This window comes from Physcomitrium patens, chromosome 26 (assembly GCF_059467195.1).
Source record: "Physcomitrium patens ecotype Gransden chromosome 26, ASM5946719v1, whole genome shotgun sequence".
Lineage (NCBI taxonomy): Eukaryota > Viridiplantae > Streptophyta > Bryopsida > Funariales > Funariaceae > Physcomitrium > Physcomitrium patens.
In genome coordinates this window covers 2,944,224-2,961,520 of record NC_143435.1, presented here as the reverse complement: position 1 = coordinate 2,961,520, position 17,297 = coordinate 2,944,224, and the positions used below count along the sequence as shown (strand labels likewise).

The 17,297-nt window shown below is 37.0% G+C and overlaps 1 protein-coding gene across 4 annotated transcripts; it reads right to left on the bottom strand.

The window, feature by feature from the left end:
- Nucleotides 1-3,076: 3,076 nt before the first annotated feature.
- Nucleotides 3,077-15,470, bottom strand: LOC112277855 (uncharacterized). 4 transcript variants are annotated; one of them, XM_090248001.1, is made up of 27 exons: nt 15,377-15,470; nt 14,118-14,397; nt 13,539-13,619; nt 12,703-12,802; nt 12,210-12,294; nt 11,859-11,908; nt 11,669-11,734; nt 11,309-11,373; nt 10,990-11,049; nt 10,646-10,745; nt 10,155-10,232; nt 9,559-9,626; nt 9,242-9,310; nt 8,806-8,883; nt 8,271-8,366; nt 8,080-8,150; nt 7,710-7,787; nt 7,411-7,504; nt 7,177-7,269; nt 6,661-6,884; nt 6,423-6,537; nt 6,068-6,199; nt 5,750-5,857; nt 5,190-5,362; nt 4,897-5,007; nt 4,611-4,709; nt 3,077-4,361 (listed from the first exon to the last, which is right to left on the bottom strand). In XM_090248001.1, exons 2-27 carry the CDS (start codon nt 14,166-14,168, stop codon nt 3,605-3,607), a joined length of 3,102 nt encoding a protein of 1,033 aa, XP_090104127.1. In that variant the 5' UTR covers nt 14,169-14,397; nt 15,377-15,470; the 3' UTR covers nt 3,077-3,604. The 4 variants fall into 4 exon arrangements, with proteins under 4 accessions (XP_090104127.1, XP_024366409.1, XP_090104128.1 ...); XM_024510641.3 differs by lacking the exon at nt 15,377-15,470 and adding an exon at nt 15,057-15,196; XM_090248002.1 differs by lacking the exon at nt 15,377-15,470 and having other exon boundaries at nt 11,309-11,450; nt 14,118-14,981.
- Nucleotides 15,471-17,297: the final 1,827 nt, after the last annotated feature.

Below are 17,297 nucleotides of genomic sequence, written 5' to 3'. Positions count from 1 at the left end.
TTTTGTGCCTCATGATATGATTTCAACCTAACTTGACAATTAGTCTTCTTTAGAATGAATTTTTGATAATTTGAGGTAATTTTTGCTTTAACATATTATTAACTCTCTTCTAAATATGCTTATATCAATTTCTTAGCTCATTTATTTTGATTTAGCTCATTTATGCCTCTATAAAGTGAATAGAAGTTCCCTCTATAAAAAATAATATTAAAAATAAACTTTTTATTACTTTTCTATTATTTATTCTTATTTTTCTACTACATCTTTTTATTAGGTTCTTTTATAATAACATCCATATTTTTATTTTTCACTATATAATTGTATTACCACATGACAACATATCTAATTTACAAGACATGTTTTATATATATATTTGCCATGTAATTAGCTTGTTCTACAAGCTACTAACATATGCAATACGTGGCTAATTTGTTGGCCAAGTTTCTAACATATCAATCAACTACAAACACGTCTAAAGTCAAATACGTATCTATGAAGCTTCTAAGAAATCAAGAATGCATCTATCAAATATATCTTTTATATATAGTGACTCAAAAAATTATTTCAATATTGACATATTTTTGAAAGAATGGTGTATTACACATAAATTATAGTGAATAATGACACCTAGTTTGTATAGCAAATAAATTATTCTTTTACAGCTACCAAATGAGTTCAGATTGAAAAAAATCCATCAAGTAATTGGGGAACTATGATCAATCTAATTTAGAATAATATTGAAACATTTTTTTGAATGTGGTATCTAATTACATATCAGTGCTTTGTAGGACCTCCTTTGGCCTTGATAATTGCTTCCAACCTCTTAGGCATATTTTCTATTAACTTTTGGTACAAAATTGATTCAATATTATTTCATTTTGCACCTATTCTTTTGCATAATTCCCAAACTTCCTTTGGTTTTAACTTCTAGATATTGAGCTGGCATTTAAAGTGCTTCCAAAGATGTTCAATGGGATTAAGATCTAGAGATTGAGCAAGCCAATCCATTACTTTAATCCCATGATGATCAAACCACTTCTATGCTACTTTTGAGTTATGCTTGAGGTCGTTATTTTGCTAAAAAATCACCTCATCTTCAGAAATGCCAAATTCTTCAATGCTAAGGAATAGGTTTTTTTCAAGAATTTCTACAAATTGCTTGGCATTCATACTCCCCTCAACCTCTGCCATCTTTCCAATTTCATTCTATCTCATACAACTCCATACCATTATATTTCTACCCCCATGCTTGACTATTTTTTGGATCTTTTTGTGAAGTGAGGACTGATTCTTTTGTTTCCACACCCACTTTTTGCCATATGACCCAAATCTATTGATTTTTGTCTCATCTGACCAAATAACCATCTTCCAATCTTCCATAGTCTATTCCTTGTACTTCAAAGTAAAATCAAAGTGTTGTTTTCGATGGCGGGTAGATAGTAGTGGCTTTTTCTTCTTTACCATGGTTTTCATATTCCATTTCTTAGAATATTTTCAATGGTTTGGATTGACACAAGATTACTGATAATATTCTTAAGGTTTTTAGAGATAGTAATTTTACTACACCCAAGTTCACAAGCAAATTGGCCATAAGACTTCTGAGAATGAAAAAGAACAAAGATGATGTTATCTTAGAGAGAGTGGAGAATGGATCTCATAGTTGTTCAAGGAATTGTTAAGGACACAAATATGTGACAAAGAAATATGTCAAGATTAAAGACAAAGAATGAAATTGATAGCAAAAGTGGTTCCAAAGACTCCTATTTATACTATAATTAAAGTTACAAAAGTCTATGGTATTTTCTATAGAAGTTTTTAGAAATCTAAAAAAGCTTCAAGAAGTCTAAAGAGACTTCTATAAGTGTATGGAACTTTCTAAAAGATTTTCGAAGATTCTACAAGTATCTAGAAGGTTCTAGAAATTTGTAGAAGATTTTAGAAGGTCTTAGAATGTGATAATTTCGAATATATTTGTATCTAGAAATTGTGATTAAAAATAGTATTTTTATAGATGCTAGTAAGCATTAATGATGTCATTGGATTAGTAATAATATTGTCATAGTAAATTTGATGATGATAGAATGTTATAATGTTGAATAATTAATAGAATCCAAAAATTAGACACCACACTCAAAAAATTGTTTCAAAACTACTCCATATTAGATTGGTCATAGCTCCGCAATTACTTAATGGATTCTTTTCAACCTCGACTCATTTGGTAATTGTAAAGGAGTACTATATTTGCTATACAAACCACGTGTCATTATTCACTACAATTCATCTATAATACACCATTCTTTCCAAAATATTTCAACATTGAAACGATTTTTTGAATCATTATATAGTAGGATATAACCACAAGGGATACATCTACTGTTATTAAGAATGTGAGGAGTATTCTTGATATTCCAAGATATTTAAAGAATATATATGAAATTATTTCTTAATTTTTTAATCCAACTTACAAATTTTTGTTTTTAAAAAGTAGCAACTCAAATTTAGCACAACATGAGATGCATATGTAGTTAAATAAAATGTTATAGTAAATAGCTAGGTCACCAAACTACCACTCCATTAGAAGCACCTTTCATGAATCACCCTTATGACACAATCTAAGTTGGTGTAGAATGCCTCTAATTTAAAGGATCATTCTTGAATCTTGGTAAAGCTTAAATACAAACTATTTGGGATGTAGCTTCACAACCATGCAAAGAGAAAAAATCTCACTTCTTGTTGACAATGACATCCCCATATATTTGTGGATATTAACTCAGGGAAAATAATGGTTTAAGGGCTGGGTGCAAATAAGTAGACGGAATCATTCTCACTAGTTACCGGAGGATACAACTGGCTTGACCACGACAGAACAAGAGCAGTTTGATGGTTAATAAAAGACCAGAACTAAGAGAAAATGAAGCACGGCAGAAGGAATCAAAGCGAGGCAGAGAGAGCACGGTGAACAAATTCTGACGCCACACGATACTACAGGTTTGCATCTGTGGAATAGCAGGCAATAGTGTTGAACAAGGGGGCTAGGTACAACCAGATTCAAGAATCCAGAAAAAATCTGAGAGGATTGCTGCAATGATGCTCAACTTTACTCCGTGGCTTCCTGTCTAAAAAGAATCTGTGATGGGAAGACAGAAAAGTGCTGTTAGAGGCTGTAAAAGTGACAATAGGCGATTATAATTGAGATTAAGCTCCAGAGGAGCCTTGTACCTGAGGTAGAGAAAATCGGGCCACCCTATCGGACTGTGAAGGGTCCTAGAGACGTCGGTGTCACAGCCCTAATAAGGTCAGTGCCCAAACTAGTCAATTTTATTTTTTCACTATCTAAACTGCCATTATTAAGCTGTTGGGTGCCGCCATTACCAGCAATAGAATCCTTAATGAAATCAGTCCCGTGATTTACCCTCTCTACACATTCAGTGGCTGTCCCATTACAATCTTGACCTAACGAATCGCCTTTATCGTCTTCACCTGCATACCTCTCTGCAGTCAAGTTGCGGACCACCTCTTCTGGTTTAACTCGACTCTCTCCCCCACACTCGTCGACTGCTCTTGAGAAGCTGCTGGAATCATTGTGCAGACATGAGTCCTCGTGTCATCCTGGGGATGTTGAGACTTCTTCCTTATGGCTACTGGACTGCTCAATCAAAGAGTTTGCTGCCCCATTCATTACATTTTGTTTGTCCTTTGCCACCGTTAATACACAATTAGCACTTCGTGAAAACGTGCTCACTTTGCCGTTTGAAATAAAGACGCTTCCAGCAGTATCTGTATCAACAATGCTCCCAGAATCTCCACCATCAACATGGTTTGTTGTTGTGTCCGACTCCGAAGCTGAATCAAAAGTTTTCCGGTCAACGACAATAGCATTTCCTGCCGGCAGCGCTAACATCTCCTGACAGCCATTCCTTGGCTCTTCGAAGGGGAATATCTTCACACTGTCAGGTTTTGATACGGGATTCTCAGAGGAAGCAGATACTTGAAAACAATTTGTTGACTCCGCTACCCCTCGAGTTTCAGCACCCGTCACGGAGGGTGTTAATTTGTCTAAGTCATCAATACAAGTCACATTACTTGAATCATTCGAGTCTCCAGTTTCCTGAACCATTTCAGATCTTTGTTTCTTTAAACAATTTGCATGATTCTGGTCCAAATCTGGTCCAGAATGTGATTTTCTTTTAGCAACTGTTGCATCTTCCATATTTGACCATATAGGATCTGAAAGTGGGACTGCCGCGAGCAGGCGGTCAGACTCGCTCACAAGTACCCCGTCTCCATCTTTCCTCTTGCTGCCCAAATTCATAGGCAGCTCATCCTCCTCATCTTCATAATCTACTAAGCCAAACTTACCCCTAAAAAACAACGAGAAAAACACTATCCACCCCTGAGGACGATAACCAGAACTATGACCAAACTTCAACTATTAATGTGTTTACAATCAGCGTCAGGAGAACCTTAGGATTTTCTTTTTAATTCCAAATAAATAAATATAAATATAAATATAAATAAAGTGACTGAATCAAATCAATCAAAAGATGAAAATGATCCACGTCCATGATTAACTAGAAAGGACAAAGGTTGACGTTAGCAACAACACAAACCTGAACGGTACGTGGTTTTGGCTTACTAATATCACTGCCTTAGTTGGCTGCTCATTTCCAGCAGTTCTAAGCTTTGCAGTCGTTGTATCCTCCACATTACTGTTAACATCAAAAGAACTAATCGGTTCAGATTATTACACCTAGCATGTTGACGGTGTATAATAAAAACATGGGGTACGTCACACTCCTGACAGAAAATGAACAAACATATTTTAGACAGAAAAGATCCCATCAATACTTCAATGGAGCGACCACTCAAAGTGATGAGAATGTCAATAATGATAACCTGGGAGATTTCTGGTCCAGAAGACCGCTTTTGTTGAGTGATCCAGCACTCAACGATTTCGAGTTTGAGGATGCCCTCAATTTAGAAACTGTTTTGTCCTCCTCGTCATCACTGTAGAAAAAGGCAACAAAGAGAACTGAGTATTTCATAGATCAGGAACTGTGGAGATTAGCTAAAATTAATGCTCAAAATTTGAAGGACAAAATTTCCAAGATTCGATGTTGCGCCTCAACCAAAAAAACATCTTAAGCAACCTTTAATGAAGCAAAGCACGGGTGTATCCCAATAGGTACCTGTCTTCATTAATATGATCCTCTTCATCTTTATCTAAATCACATTCAACTTTGCGTTTACGACTTTCAGATAATCCAACCTGGCCAATTGTTTCACTGTTACTAGAATAACCATGTTCGCATCCATCGCTAACCACACTACCTCCTGGAAAACCAGACGGGGATTCCATCATCTGTAAAATCTCCAAATACAAAATTAGAAATTCAAAATGTAGACCCATTAAGGCTTAAAATAATAACTAAACTTATAAAAGTACGGGTGTTACAACTTAAGAAAAGCCATATCACTCCTCGAACTTAGTGGTCACTTCACAAAACCATACACATGTCCCCAGCGCTACAAGATAGTGCACTAGATCGTCACTCAGCTAGTACCAAGCAAAACTTTCCTAGTACATGAGTACCACATTCTAAACAGTCCAAGTCTCCACGCACCGAATGCAATCCATCATTCAATTTCAGTACACTCAGTGGCTGGAGAACAGCAAAAAACACTTGTAAATTATACTAGACACATTATTTCAGAACTAGATCGTACATAAATAAAACCGCATATTCACCTGGTCATATTTCAACTTCAAAGCCTGAAACGTATTCACATAATCAATGGTCCCCAATTCCGATGAGTATGTTTCAATCAAATGTACAATCAGACTTTTGATGCCATCCTGCGAATAACATGCAATCATAAGCAATGACTCTTTCCAGGGCTTTCAAACATCCACGTTGCGTGAACCTTCAGACATGTATGCTAATCGTAACTAGGAGATATCTAGAAGTGAAATCCTATCCACGCCAGGAATAATGTACAATGTACAAACCATGAACATCATGACTTTAAAAGTAAACAAAAAAGGAGCATTGATGAATGAACTAACCTTTCGGATGCGCTCAATGAGCTCTAAAACAGCTGAATTCAGAAGATTATAGCGGGTCCCATTAGCAACAAAAGCCGAAATAATAGGCTCAAACCAATTATTCTTTACAATATATCGGTGATAAAATTCTTCCTGATAGCAGGGAAACCATTAGTAGTTTGAACTTTTCAGAATCCTGGTACTACCAAGGCGACACCATAGAGTTGATAATGATATGAATTTGTAGAGACCCAGTAAGTAAAATCTTGATCGAACAAGGTAAATGACTGTATCCCGGCTCCTCAATAAATCATCTTCAAAACCAATATGAATACCACACTATAAGCAAAGTAAGCAGTAAGCCCAAACAACTAACCTTCAAAAAAATGCAGGTTTTTAAAAAGCGCACTGCTGCTACAACTAAATATTTTTCTTTTCTGCGTGTCAATCGCAAAACTTTCTCCACCACATGCTTCCTAATCACGTAATACCTGCGCCAAAAGAATAAGAGCATAAAAATCTGCGTTTAGAGTATGCAGAAAAATGAAGCAGCCCCTTTTCTTAATCACGCTAGTAAAAGAACGAAATAGGTCATGAATGCCCTCTGAACTTACTTGATTCTGAAACGATGATGTTGGACACAGAAGCACAGAAGATCGCAGATACTCCCAAGAATTTCAGGAGAAACAGGTCGCTTGATTTGATATTGACGATTAACGTGCTTGGAGGATTCAACAACCCCCACTTCGGGTGGGCAACCACTAATAAGGACCTCAACAATCTGATCCATATACTTCTCATAGAAAACCTCCAAGAACGGGCTTTTCTCGACTTGCGACTGAAACCCCACATAGTCACATCAAAGAAATCAATAACTGTAGCAGCTCTTCTTTAAGATTCGCAGGAAGCAATTTAGATGACCAAAATGTCCAAATTATTGTATTCAACTCAGCAAAGACTGAGTGTAAAAATCTAAAGGAGTAGATACACAGCACAAAAAATAAAATAAAACAAAATAAAAAACTCACCAAGGGCAAATAAAAAGAGCAAAGGTCAGATAACAAGAAATACAAGGGCGATAATGTAAAAGAAGAACGTGAAAGAGTCAAAAGATACTGTTAAATACATACTGCTTCCATGGTTTCGGAGTCCAAAAGCATCCGTATGATTTCCAAAAGTTGTGCTTGGAGTCCACCTTCACTTTGAGTGACCATACCTGAAACCTGTAAGAACAATAATTTTGATAATACGTTAACTGTAATAAGTACTCAGCTCAGCACTTGTATAATTGGTGTTCTAGGCTTGTGGAAGTTCCAGTGCTAAGGTGATGTTCAGCATTAAATCGTATTCGAAGCAATACGCACCAGCTCACTGAATAAGGTGTGAGCTGCTTGTTGCACTAAAAAGCCGCGCAGTAGTGCCGGGTCATTGTTCATAATCACAGTTAAAATATCACATCTGCCAAACACAATAACCAAGTAGGTTACAATTCGAAGAGAAATTAACACCTTCCGAATAGAAACGACTGTATTATAAGGTTCGCAATCATCAATGAACTCTGAATTGTTGAACACATAAATCTTTGAAAGGATACAAGTCAATCCTTGTGAACAAAATACTCGCAAACTCACTCAGAAACTGACAGATATGTCAAAAAAATTACCCACTCAATTGAACAGTTTCGTCCGTGTCCTTAAGTATGTCTTTCATAATATCAAGCAATCCTTCCTTGACAAGTGCACTGCCACATAGGAAAATAATGATTCGAATTAAACAGCTGATTAGATGAAAAAACTCGCAAGACACTTCTGCGATGTTTCAAAGCTCTTGTGAAAGCTCACAATATTTACATATAATTTGTCAAGTTCAATTGGATTCAAAGTAACAAATAGTAATCAACAAAATATAGCAAATGCCCACAAGAAGTAGTCGGCTCTGCAATCCTGGTCCCTGACTACACTTATAACCCAATTGCAACATGGCCACTTATACAACATCTCCAGGAGGCACAGATTCTAAACGAAGCTGTACACCTGAAGAGCTGGCTTCGAACTGCTGGTTGAGGATGTTTTTTCAAGTTACACAACTCTTGCACAAAAAACACCTGAACAAGAAGATATAAAGTGAGAGTAAGTGAAAAAAGGAAACACCGTGTATAAAGATCCTCAAGCATTGACAAATACATGAACAACCAGCGAGCATAGTAACGGCACATCAAACCTACCAGATCTCGTCTGTTCTTTTTAGATGTTTCAAGTGATCGTAGTCTTGAAAAGAGTTCCGAAAGAAAGGCCAAGTCATTCTGGAGAGCTGATACCACCTAAGTATACAGAACCCACACAAAATGTTACAGCAAAGTTACAGACCACTTGGGTTGGAAGAAGACTACACGGATTTCTAAACTTCTACCACTATGACATAAACCTCACCAAAAAAAACATACCAAAAAAAATTAAAAATTAAAACACTAACTAATTAACTTGATTAAAATTAGAGTATGAATATCTAGTGTCAGCAAGTTTTTGCTTCTACATAGAGAAATGCCAAGTAGATTAGCTACACGATCAAAAACAGTAATTAAAATAATCTTAATCCGTGTTTAAAGCTTTTTGAAAACAACTAGCCGAAACCATTTGGAACTCTATAGCTTAAAATGGACAAGATGAAGCAACGGTAAATACATTTGACAGTACCTAAGTATGCACTCCAGCTACTTGCAAGCCCTCATCAACAACATTGCTTAAACACAACGAGCTTACTGAAACATTGTTGAAAAGAATAATGGAGTTCATCGTCGCAAATGTCTGGTCATCCAGCGCCCTTGGTAAAATTATATCCTTTACACAAAATATAATATGTTGGTTTTAAATCGCTACCTCAATACAGAAGACCAGTCCCCAAAAAGGTGTTAACAATTGCGAGAAAACTAGGATCATTCTCCAGAGCTTCGCACTAAAAAGACAAGAACATAGTAACACTTCTCAGATCGAGAATGCACATTACATCACATATTTACCACATATGTCATTAACATCTTTCTTGGTACAAAACAAGTGGAAGGAAATTAAAGCACAGCTGTCCCCGCATGGCATCCAACTGAAAAGTAAGGGAAGCTTTTACAGCACTAGAACAACACCTTTAATGTGGAAGCATCACAAGGAGCACTTTAGACAAGTTGAAAAGATAGCGACTTACCTTAATATAACCAATGCGATATGCCTGATGAATCTTTGATAATGTTGCTGAATCATGGATAGGAACAACCTAAGTGCACAATAGAGACAACGCTTTTTGTGAGCTTCTAGTTTAACATCAACTTGTATTTCAACCATTAAACCTGGAGTCTGCTCATGTCTCAGAGCAGAGATAACACCTCAAAAGAAAAATACGTTTTCTTCCGCAGAATATGCATATTTCTGATTCAAAAAATTGAATGTCATAATCCAGGTACATCGCGAACGTGAGAAATTGTCAAGAGCTAAGCAACGCTCTAACAGATAATGCTTCTATACCTCTTTCAAATTAACGTGCTCCAGAAGGTAAGTCCGATGATTTTGGCGTATTGGCAATCCTGGATCATCTGTAAGCATACAGCACGTTCAAAAAACTATGCTGTTAGATAGCAATGAACAACATGTGCTATTCTAATAAGCCATTTGGTAATAACCTGCGGTAAACACATACGATGATCTTGACGCTTCAAGATCATAATATTTGGTTATGATGGTGCTGTAATTTAGTAAGATAGAGAACCAAATCACTGCAACTCGTAAACTAGAACGTTTTGAGCATATGAGAATACCATACTGTCATTAGTATGTTTGAATTTCAATAGAGAGAACAGGTAGAACCCAGAATCTTGTGTGTCGAGAATAGAAAATATGTTCCTAACATACCATTTGGTTCTCTACAAAAAGTTGATCTTATGCAGAGGTTAAGTAGCAAATTGCATTCTTCATTTACCCTCTACACCCAGTCGTAAAAAATGATTCATTTGTACCGACTTGCAAATATTCGCATCGATGCACATGTATATGTTTGCACTCATTCGAGTATATGAAATAGAGGCTACATGAATAATTTATGAAGCTAAAGTAAAAGTGCTCACACTCCAAGGCTCCAACGATGTCCATAATATACTCATCGCTGAAGATGATATCAAAAATATGCCCATCATTGAGCGAAACTGCAAACAACATAGAGCCCTACACAGATCAACTTAAATGTCTCAGATTGAAACTGAACACCAATTGCGAGGTATTTGTACTTCGGAAGTTTTGGCACTCCAAAACCCATCACGCTAACAATACGTAGAACCAGCACAATACGACCTTAAGGACCACCTTCCAATTCGATCATCTACCCTTCTGAAACTAGAACCAGAAGCAGACAAAAACAGGTTTAGAGATTGAACCATGAGACTCGAAAAGGGATTCCGGACAAATCAATTGCTAACAAAGTTTAGACTAATGAAATACAAAAAACTAAGTAGCCATAAACGATGTCAAACCTAAGAGCACACAAAGAAATATCCAGGAATCATACTTAATTTAGAGATAAAAAGTACAGACGAAGGACCAGACAGGATGGTGAACTTACTGAGTCCCTTCACAATTCTGAACATCGATTGTAGACCTTCATCGTTCTCCAAATCTTCACAAGTGCGAAATAACTTTACCAGCTTGCGGATATAGTTTTGCTGAAACACAAATAACCCATCCAAATGTAAAGTATCATATTTTTCATGTGCAGTACGTCCATCAGGAAGCAAAACATACGTAAAATGAAAATATACTTATGTAACTGGGAAGAGGGGTATAAAAAATGAAATAAAATAAAACAAAATAAACCACATACACACACACACACACACACACACCAAGGCTCATTGTTAGATAAGAGCAGAATAGATATCAAGAACAAAATGTGAATCCATGACTTACATTACGTACAACAATGCTAGCCAACCTATCTTTGTCAAAAGGTAGTACTTCTCCAATAACCTGCAGCCAGCACAGCAAAAGAGAATTATAGCTCTAAATGACTTCAAGATCGTTCCAAACAGAATATCCCCGAAAACGACTTGAATTTGCCACAACAATCATTTGCAGCTTCTCACTGACATATATGATCAGATTCTATGGTTGTTCCATGATACTATTGGCATAAAGGATAAGTAAACTGCATACGCTATTATGACTCCACGTAGCAAAACCGAAGTGCACGAAATTCTGCCACTACTATAAATTACTTGAAACACACCTTGGCGATCTGAGAAAGATTAAAAAGCTCAACCGGTGGAAGCTCAAGTGCTTCGCTGCCTCCACCTTCACAAAATGTGCTTTGTAAGAAATTAGGTCCCATTTCAAAGAACCACATGATACAAATCCTGTATTTGTATTCACTGCAGCAAATAGCTCAGTTTCAGATACATGACTTAAAGAACCAGTTGGGACACTAAAAGACAAAACCAGTTCGAATAGTGAAGATTTTATAGGATGTATTATATCAAAAGTCTCGCGTTATTTCTCAAAGGTCTCAATCAAACAATTGGCATATAGGTACACAAGAACATGCCGATCCCTAGATATGAAAATTACTGGTAAAATGACATAACCTTACCATCATCTTGAGAAGTTCCAGAGTGTTCCAAATCATCACAGCCAGGCCGACCGGCACTATCCAACCCTGTTTCACCGTCAACCACGCTTGTAAAGACATCCATACATTACGAGCTTATGGCATTCCTTAACTCAATGATTATCTGGAACAGCCAATCAATCAAATCGCAACAGCTGTTCACAAGCCATACCAGCCACAGAGGGGGAATGTATCGATCTTTGCACGCTGCTTATCTGGTCCCTGGATGAAATAAACACGAAGATCCAGCTAAAAGAAACGCGAAACAACATGTTTCAAAGTAATTGACACTAGATCCAACGTAATATCTACCCAGGCTTTAACCGAAGCTTACGTTTACACTCATTAACATCGGACTCCCGGTTCAGACTGCTGTAACTTTAAACCCTCGAATACATTTACGACCAAGCTTGGTTAACAAGAAAAGTGTAACAGCCCTCGTCTTGGAAACTGCATACATTAAGCTCGTACGTCCTACAGAACCTTCATACTTCAAGAAAGAAGTTCTTGTAAATGAACTTACCATATGAAAGTACTACCCATCGTCTCTTGAAAACTGAGTGCTAGGTCTGTTGCCACTTCTGGGTCTGTCCATGATATGATTGTATCTGCAACACACACACACACACACACACACACACACATATATATATATATATATATATATACACTCTCAGAAGAATAATCTCAAGTATATCAAAGAGGTTTCAAGCTTTGAGTTTATAACCTTGGTAACAACGGTGCCAACAAATACTCTGACCCATACAACAATAGTCTCAACCTTCTAACTAGGCGACCCATCATTTAGCAACTTCTTCGATCACAGAATGTCAAATATCGACTACTCATCTGAATTAAAATCAGGAGTACCAAAGATATGATTAGGTAGAAATTTTGAAGGCAGATTATAGTACTAATTTTCGGCAGATATTAGAGCCTGCACCCTGGACCTCTAGCGTCAGAAGTGTGTGATCAGACAGAAGAATACAAGTATTGAAAAACATATGTTCACTAACCTTCTTGACGTCTGTAAATGTCATCAGTTGATATTCGATGGACCAAAAGTGTTTGATTGTCCTCTTCATCAATGACCACTAAGCCTACTGCATCAGAACGCTGCAGCCATCCAAGAAACCCTAGTCATAGTATGTCCATGTTTAAAAATTCACTGGACCTAAACATAAAAATATGATGAAGGCCCTACATATTTCACTGTTAAAATCCCAATAAGTCCTACAAATTGCTCGGTACCGTGCCATTACTCCAGGCAAGTATACTGGAATATATTGAATTCGAAAAAAGACCAACCAATGCGCTTAGCTTACGCAGTGCTGAAAGGCTTCCAATATATAATGCACTTTCAAACCACTGCAGAAATTCGTATCCATACCATACATATTTGACGCATATATGTCTATCCAAACCTTCAATCTTTCACCTATCAAACTTTAGTTTCAGAGATCACGGTACCTCTGATACCATTGTACGATTATCATTTTATCTATCAAGTTGAAGCTAAGCACTCAAGCATCACAAGACAAATTCCGATATTTAGCAAAGATGGCATTCTGAAGCATATTCCAAAGCCACCTAGGTTTCGGGATTTTAGCCACTGACCAAAAGTGCGAGTATGACCAATTGTAATTCCAGAACTATAAGGCTCACTTTACTGCTCGTACACGTGAAACCTACTGGCAGAAAGCAACAGGCCCATTTGAAATGTAGGATAGTTTCTAGTAACTGTGAGACCCGACTGTAAATATCGATTTTACTAAGGGCGTCAGCTGTTTGACATTAGATTTGCTTAAATCCTCGTTAAATTAAACTGATGACTTTTAGGTCAAGAATTTACCTCTAGATATTCGACAGACACGTGACCTGTGCCCCTATCATCCCATTTACCTTCATCATTCAATCGGTAAACCTTCACTCTCTGCGAACAAGTACAAGAACGACCATCAAAAATGCGTCGCAATTGTTCAGGAATCAGCATTATCATCACTGTAACATGAACTATTAAATTTGCACCTTCTCAGGTTGCAGTTCTAGTTGACATTCTGTGATCGACGATCTTACTTTAGAAGTATTCATGTAGTGCTTGACATCAATTGCTTTACAATCACAGGAAGTTCAATATACATTTCCAGCATTCATCACACACAAGGTAGGCCGGCAATAATAAACGCGAGTGTAGGCTTTTTCAACTTCCGGCCAAACATTGCTTTTTTGTTTGGTTTCAATTTTCTATTCCTTTCTTTCTTTCTCTTTCTACGTCACCTTCTTCTTTCTTATTTCATGGAAAAGAATGTGAGTTCTAAAATCAAAACACTTAAGTTCGTCCTTTCCAGATGCATGAACACCCTTATCAAAAACGGGAACACAATAATGTTGAAGATCACAATCCACCCGCCGTGCGGCAAAAGCTCAGTACCTGAAGGTAATTGAACTCCATGTGAGTTGAACGTCCTGCTGAAGCAATCATATGCAACCCCTCAAATAGTCTCGCGGAATTCAGTAAAAAAACGGAATGTAAGACACTTCTGTCTCTTAATCTCAACACCACTAATTCTAGTCCGCAATCTTGGAGGGCGCGCCAATGGGTCCGCAATCCGATTCAACTCAATAACCCAGGCTGGAAGATGTGCACTCTGTCCAAGATCACCATCATTTACGCGCAACTTCTATATTCGTTGGCAAGCTCTTTAACTAGCCTGTACATAGGAATTCATTAAGCGCTTAGTCGCTAGTAACAAGCTTCGCCATGTTACATATAGCGGTGGTCTTTGCTAAAGCGTGATTCAAGGCCAACTGACGACAGATATTCCGTTTCCCATGACGCCACAACTAGTTTTCAATATCCTTAAAAGCACAGTCAAGCTCTCAGAAGAATCATCTCTGCAGATGATACCACTAATTCAATAGCACCCAACAGCACTGGATCAAATACAAAACAAGTGCATCCCATGCAGTTTTCAAAACTAATGGTTCATGAACCAGCTTCACGGGCTACACCATCAACTGCAATACACCTAAACCTCGGCTTATTCTTCTTGACCCTGTTGTATCAATTCACCCATGATTATCATACAATTCCAGCTAATCTCATCCATGCCCCTCCACAGTTTCGAAACCATGCCATTCTCCACGCAACTTCAGGTAAAATTTCCACACTACATCTGCCCCACGGACTTTCCAAGCCTCGGAACTACCACAAGCAACCTTCAACTGCTACGAATTCCCGCCATTCACTGCCACAATCGATTCAACCACATCTCATCGTTCTACCAACAACTCTTCTGCCATCCATGTGCTCCACGAGACAAAAACAATCCCAAAACGGGTAAACCAAAACCCTGCTTTGCTTACTCACCCCCAGCACTCTCTCAGAACTCAATCAGTGATACGAATATCACTCTTCTCACGTCACGAAATGACAATGGACCTAGTCATCGCCCATCCACTCCCAAGCTCAGCAACATACACTCCTCACACCTTCCAGGCAACTAAACCCTACAACTCCGCGAGAGCTTACAGGACTCCGACATAGCAACAGTGAAAATCAAACCAGATTCCCGAACTTCACGAAAGGACAGGCAGCACCCCACGGAATAATAAAAATAAATAAAAATAAATAAATAAAAATAAAAATAAATAAAAAAAGGAACACTCGCGGCAGCTAGATACTCGAACCTCAGCAAAAGTTTCGGACACAGGAGAGCGCGAAGTGCATCACGACCTGGTCCGAGCTGCGAATAGAAGAATCGGACCTCCCTCCAATTCCCCACGAAAAAGTGTACTTACGCTACGACAAAGCCCACCCTCAAAAACCCCCCCCCCTTCCACGTACAGACGAACGAACGAACGAACGAACGAACGAACGAGCGGATGGACGGACGGACGGACGAGAATCGCACCCAACCCAGACGAAGACGACCGAGGCGATAGCTAGGGATCCACACCTACAGGCTCGGCTTCACCGCTTTGCCTGAACGCCACGTCACGGGTCCGTCCAAGGGGTGGGGTCTAGACTAGTCCACCTCAGATTGAGCAGCTGGCCTACGTGGCAATAATGACACAGGCTCTGGGTTTGCTGGCAGTGCTGCGCTGGCTGGTTCCTGTCGGAATAGACCCTGATATTGTACATTCCGCTTCGTACGGTCTCGTTCATTGCCACCTCAGCTTCAGCCGCCTCTGGGTTCAGCTTGTTTCTAGTTCGACATCTGTTGCAAATGTCGCTAGATTCTCTACTCACATAAATTTGTCTTTTTGGAAGCAATTTCAATAGTATTCAATAATATCGGTGATTGTAAACCATTAGTGATCATGGTATAGTGTGCATGCTTGGTTGCATGTTCACACCCTAATCTAGGGCTCCAAAAATGTAATGTGTGATTTCATGTGTGAGGATTGGTGTCCTTAATTATTTGTTTTTGAGAGAGTTTTAATTGTATTATATGTGTATTTTTAATGAACGATTATTGGTTAAGCACTTGTAGAATCTAAAAATCTAATGAAAGTATCTAATGAACATAAGAGCAATATTGTTTTTAAAAGTTGTTATCAAAAATATTTGGAGAATAAATAACATATATAAATAACTCACTAAAATGTAATTATATTACACATGGCTAAAACACAAAGGTGGATTTTATTAACTTCAAACAAAAAAAAATTACATTTTGCAACTACTCCAAATATTAATGTTAATTGAGTAAAATTAGACAATTTATACACTTTAATTTTGGATGGTTGACTTTAGTTTAATTTGTCCAAATAACCTCAAAGCCCTCATATAGCTATTTTTAAAAATAAATAAATTCACTTAGCTCTTAAAAGATTAAAACATGATATTGTTAAATACTAGATACTAGTATTGGAATGTAACATGTTATTTGACTATATATTGCAATGTGCAAAATCCTTTATAGAATAATATTGATTAAAAGTTTTATCATTTTAGATAATAATAGCAACAATACTAGTACTTCTAATAATAACATACTGAGATAATACTTATTTACAAACTATAGATAGAGTTGTTATATGTACAATTTAGTAGAAATAAAATGAGATATTCATAATTTTATTAGGTGGTCTAAATTCTAATGTTATTCTTCTAATTGAGATAATATAGCAGATTATGTTGAATCAATTGTAACTAAAATGAAAATCAAGATCAACAATAACTCTACTAATTGATAAATTTTGGATTAATTTATAAAATATTTTATTATTTTATTAAAATACAATTAGATATAATATTTCATACAAATAGAGCTAAATAGGTTTAAGCTTGCATGTTGGTGAACAGAAGTTATTCATTGATCATAAAGACAACCTTTATGTTCAAACTTCTACTATTTATTTGTATATCTATGCAAAGTGTTTTTATTTCGTCCTACTCAATTGGAAAAATCAAATTAGAGTGCTTGAAAATATGGCTAACATGCAAAGAAAACAATCAAAATACGAAACAAAACACAAAACAATTTAAAGAAATAATAAAACTATAAATAAAACCTCTAAATATGTATATATATAGTCAAAATTTTATTTATTTTATATGAATATTATACTGTGTTTATATATATGACAACAACAGTTTTTAATT

What these genes read in the sequence shown, in the direction of transcription:
- LOC112277855 (XM_090248001.1), bottom strand. Translation starts at nt 14,168, where the DNA reads ATGATTGCTTCAGCAGGACGTTCAACTCACATGGAGTTCAATTACCTT. An exon ending in TTCTTTTCAACAATGTTTCA is followed by an intron (nt 8,367 to 8,805) that starts GTAAGCTCGTTG and finishes CTGTATACTTAG; the next exon opens with GTGGTATCAGCTCTCCAGAA. An exon ending in GATCATATTAATGAAGACAG is followed by an intron (nt 5,008 to 5,189) that starts GTACCTATTGGG and finishes CTTTTTCTACAG; the next exon opens with TGATGACGAGGAGGACAAAA.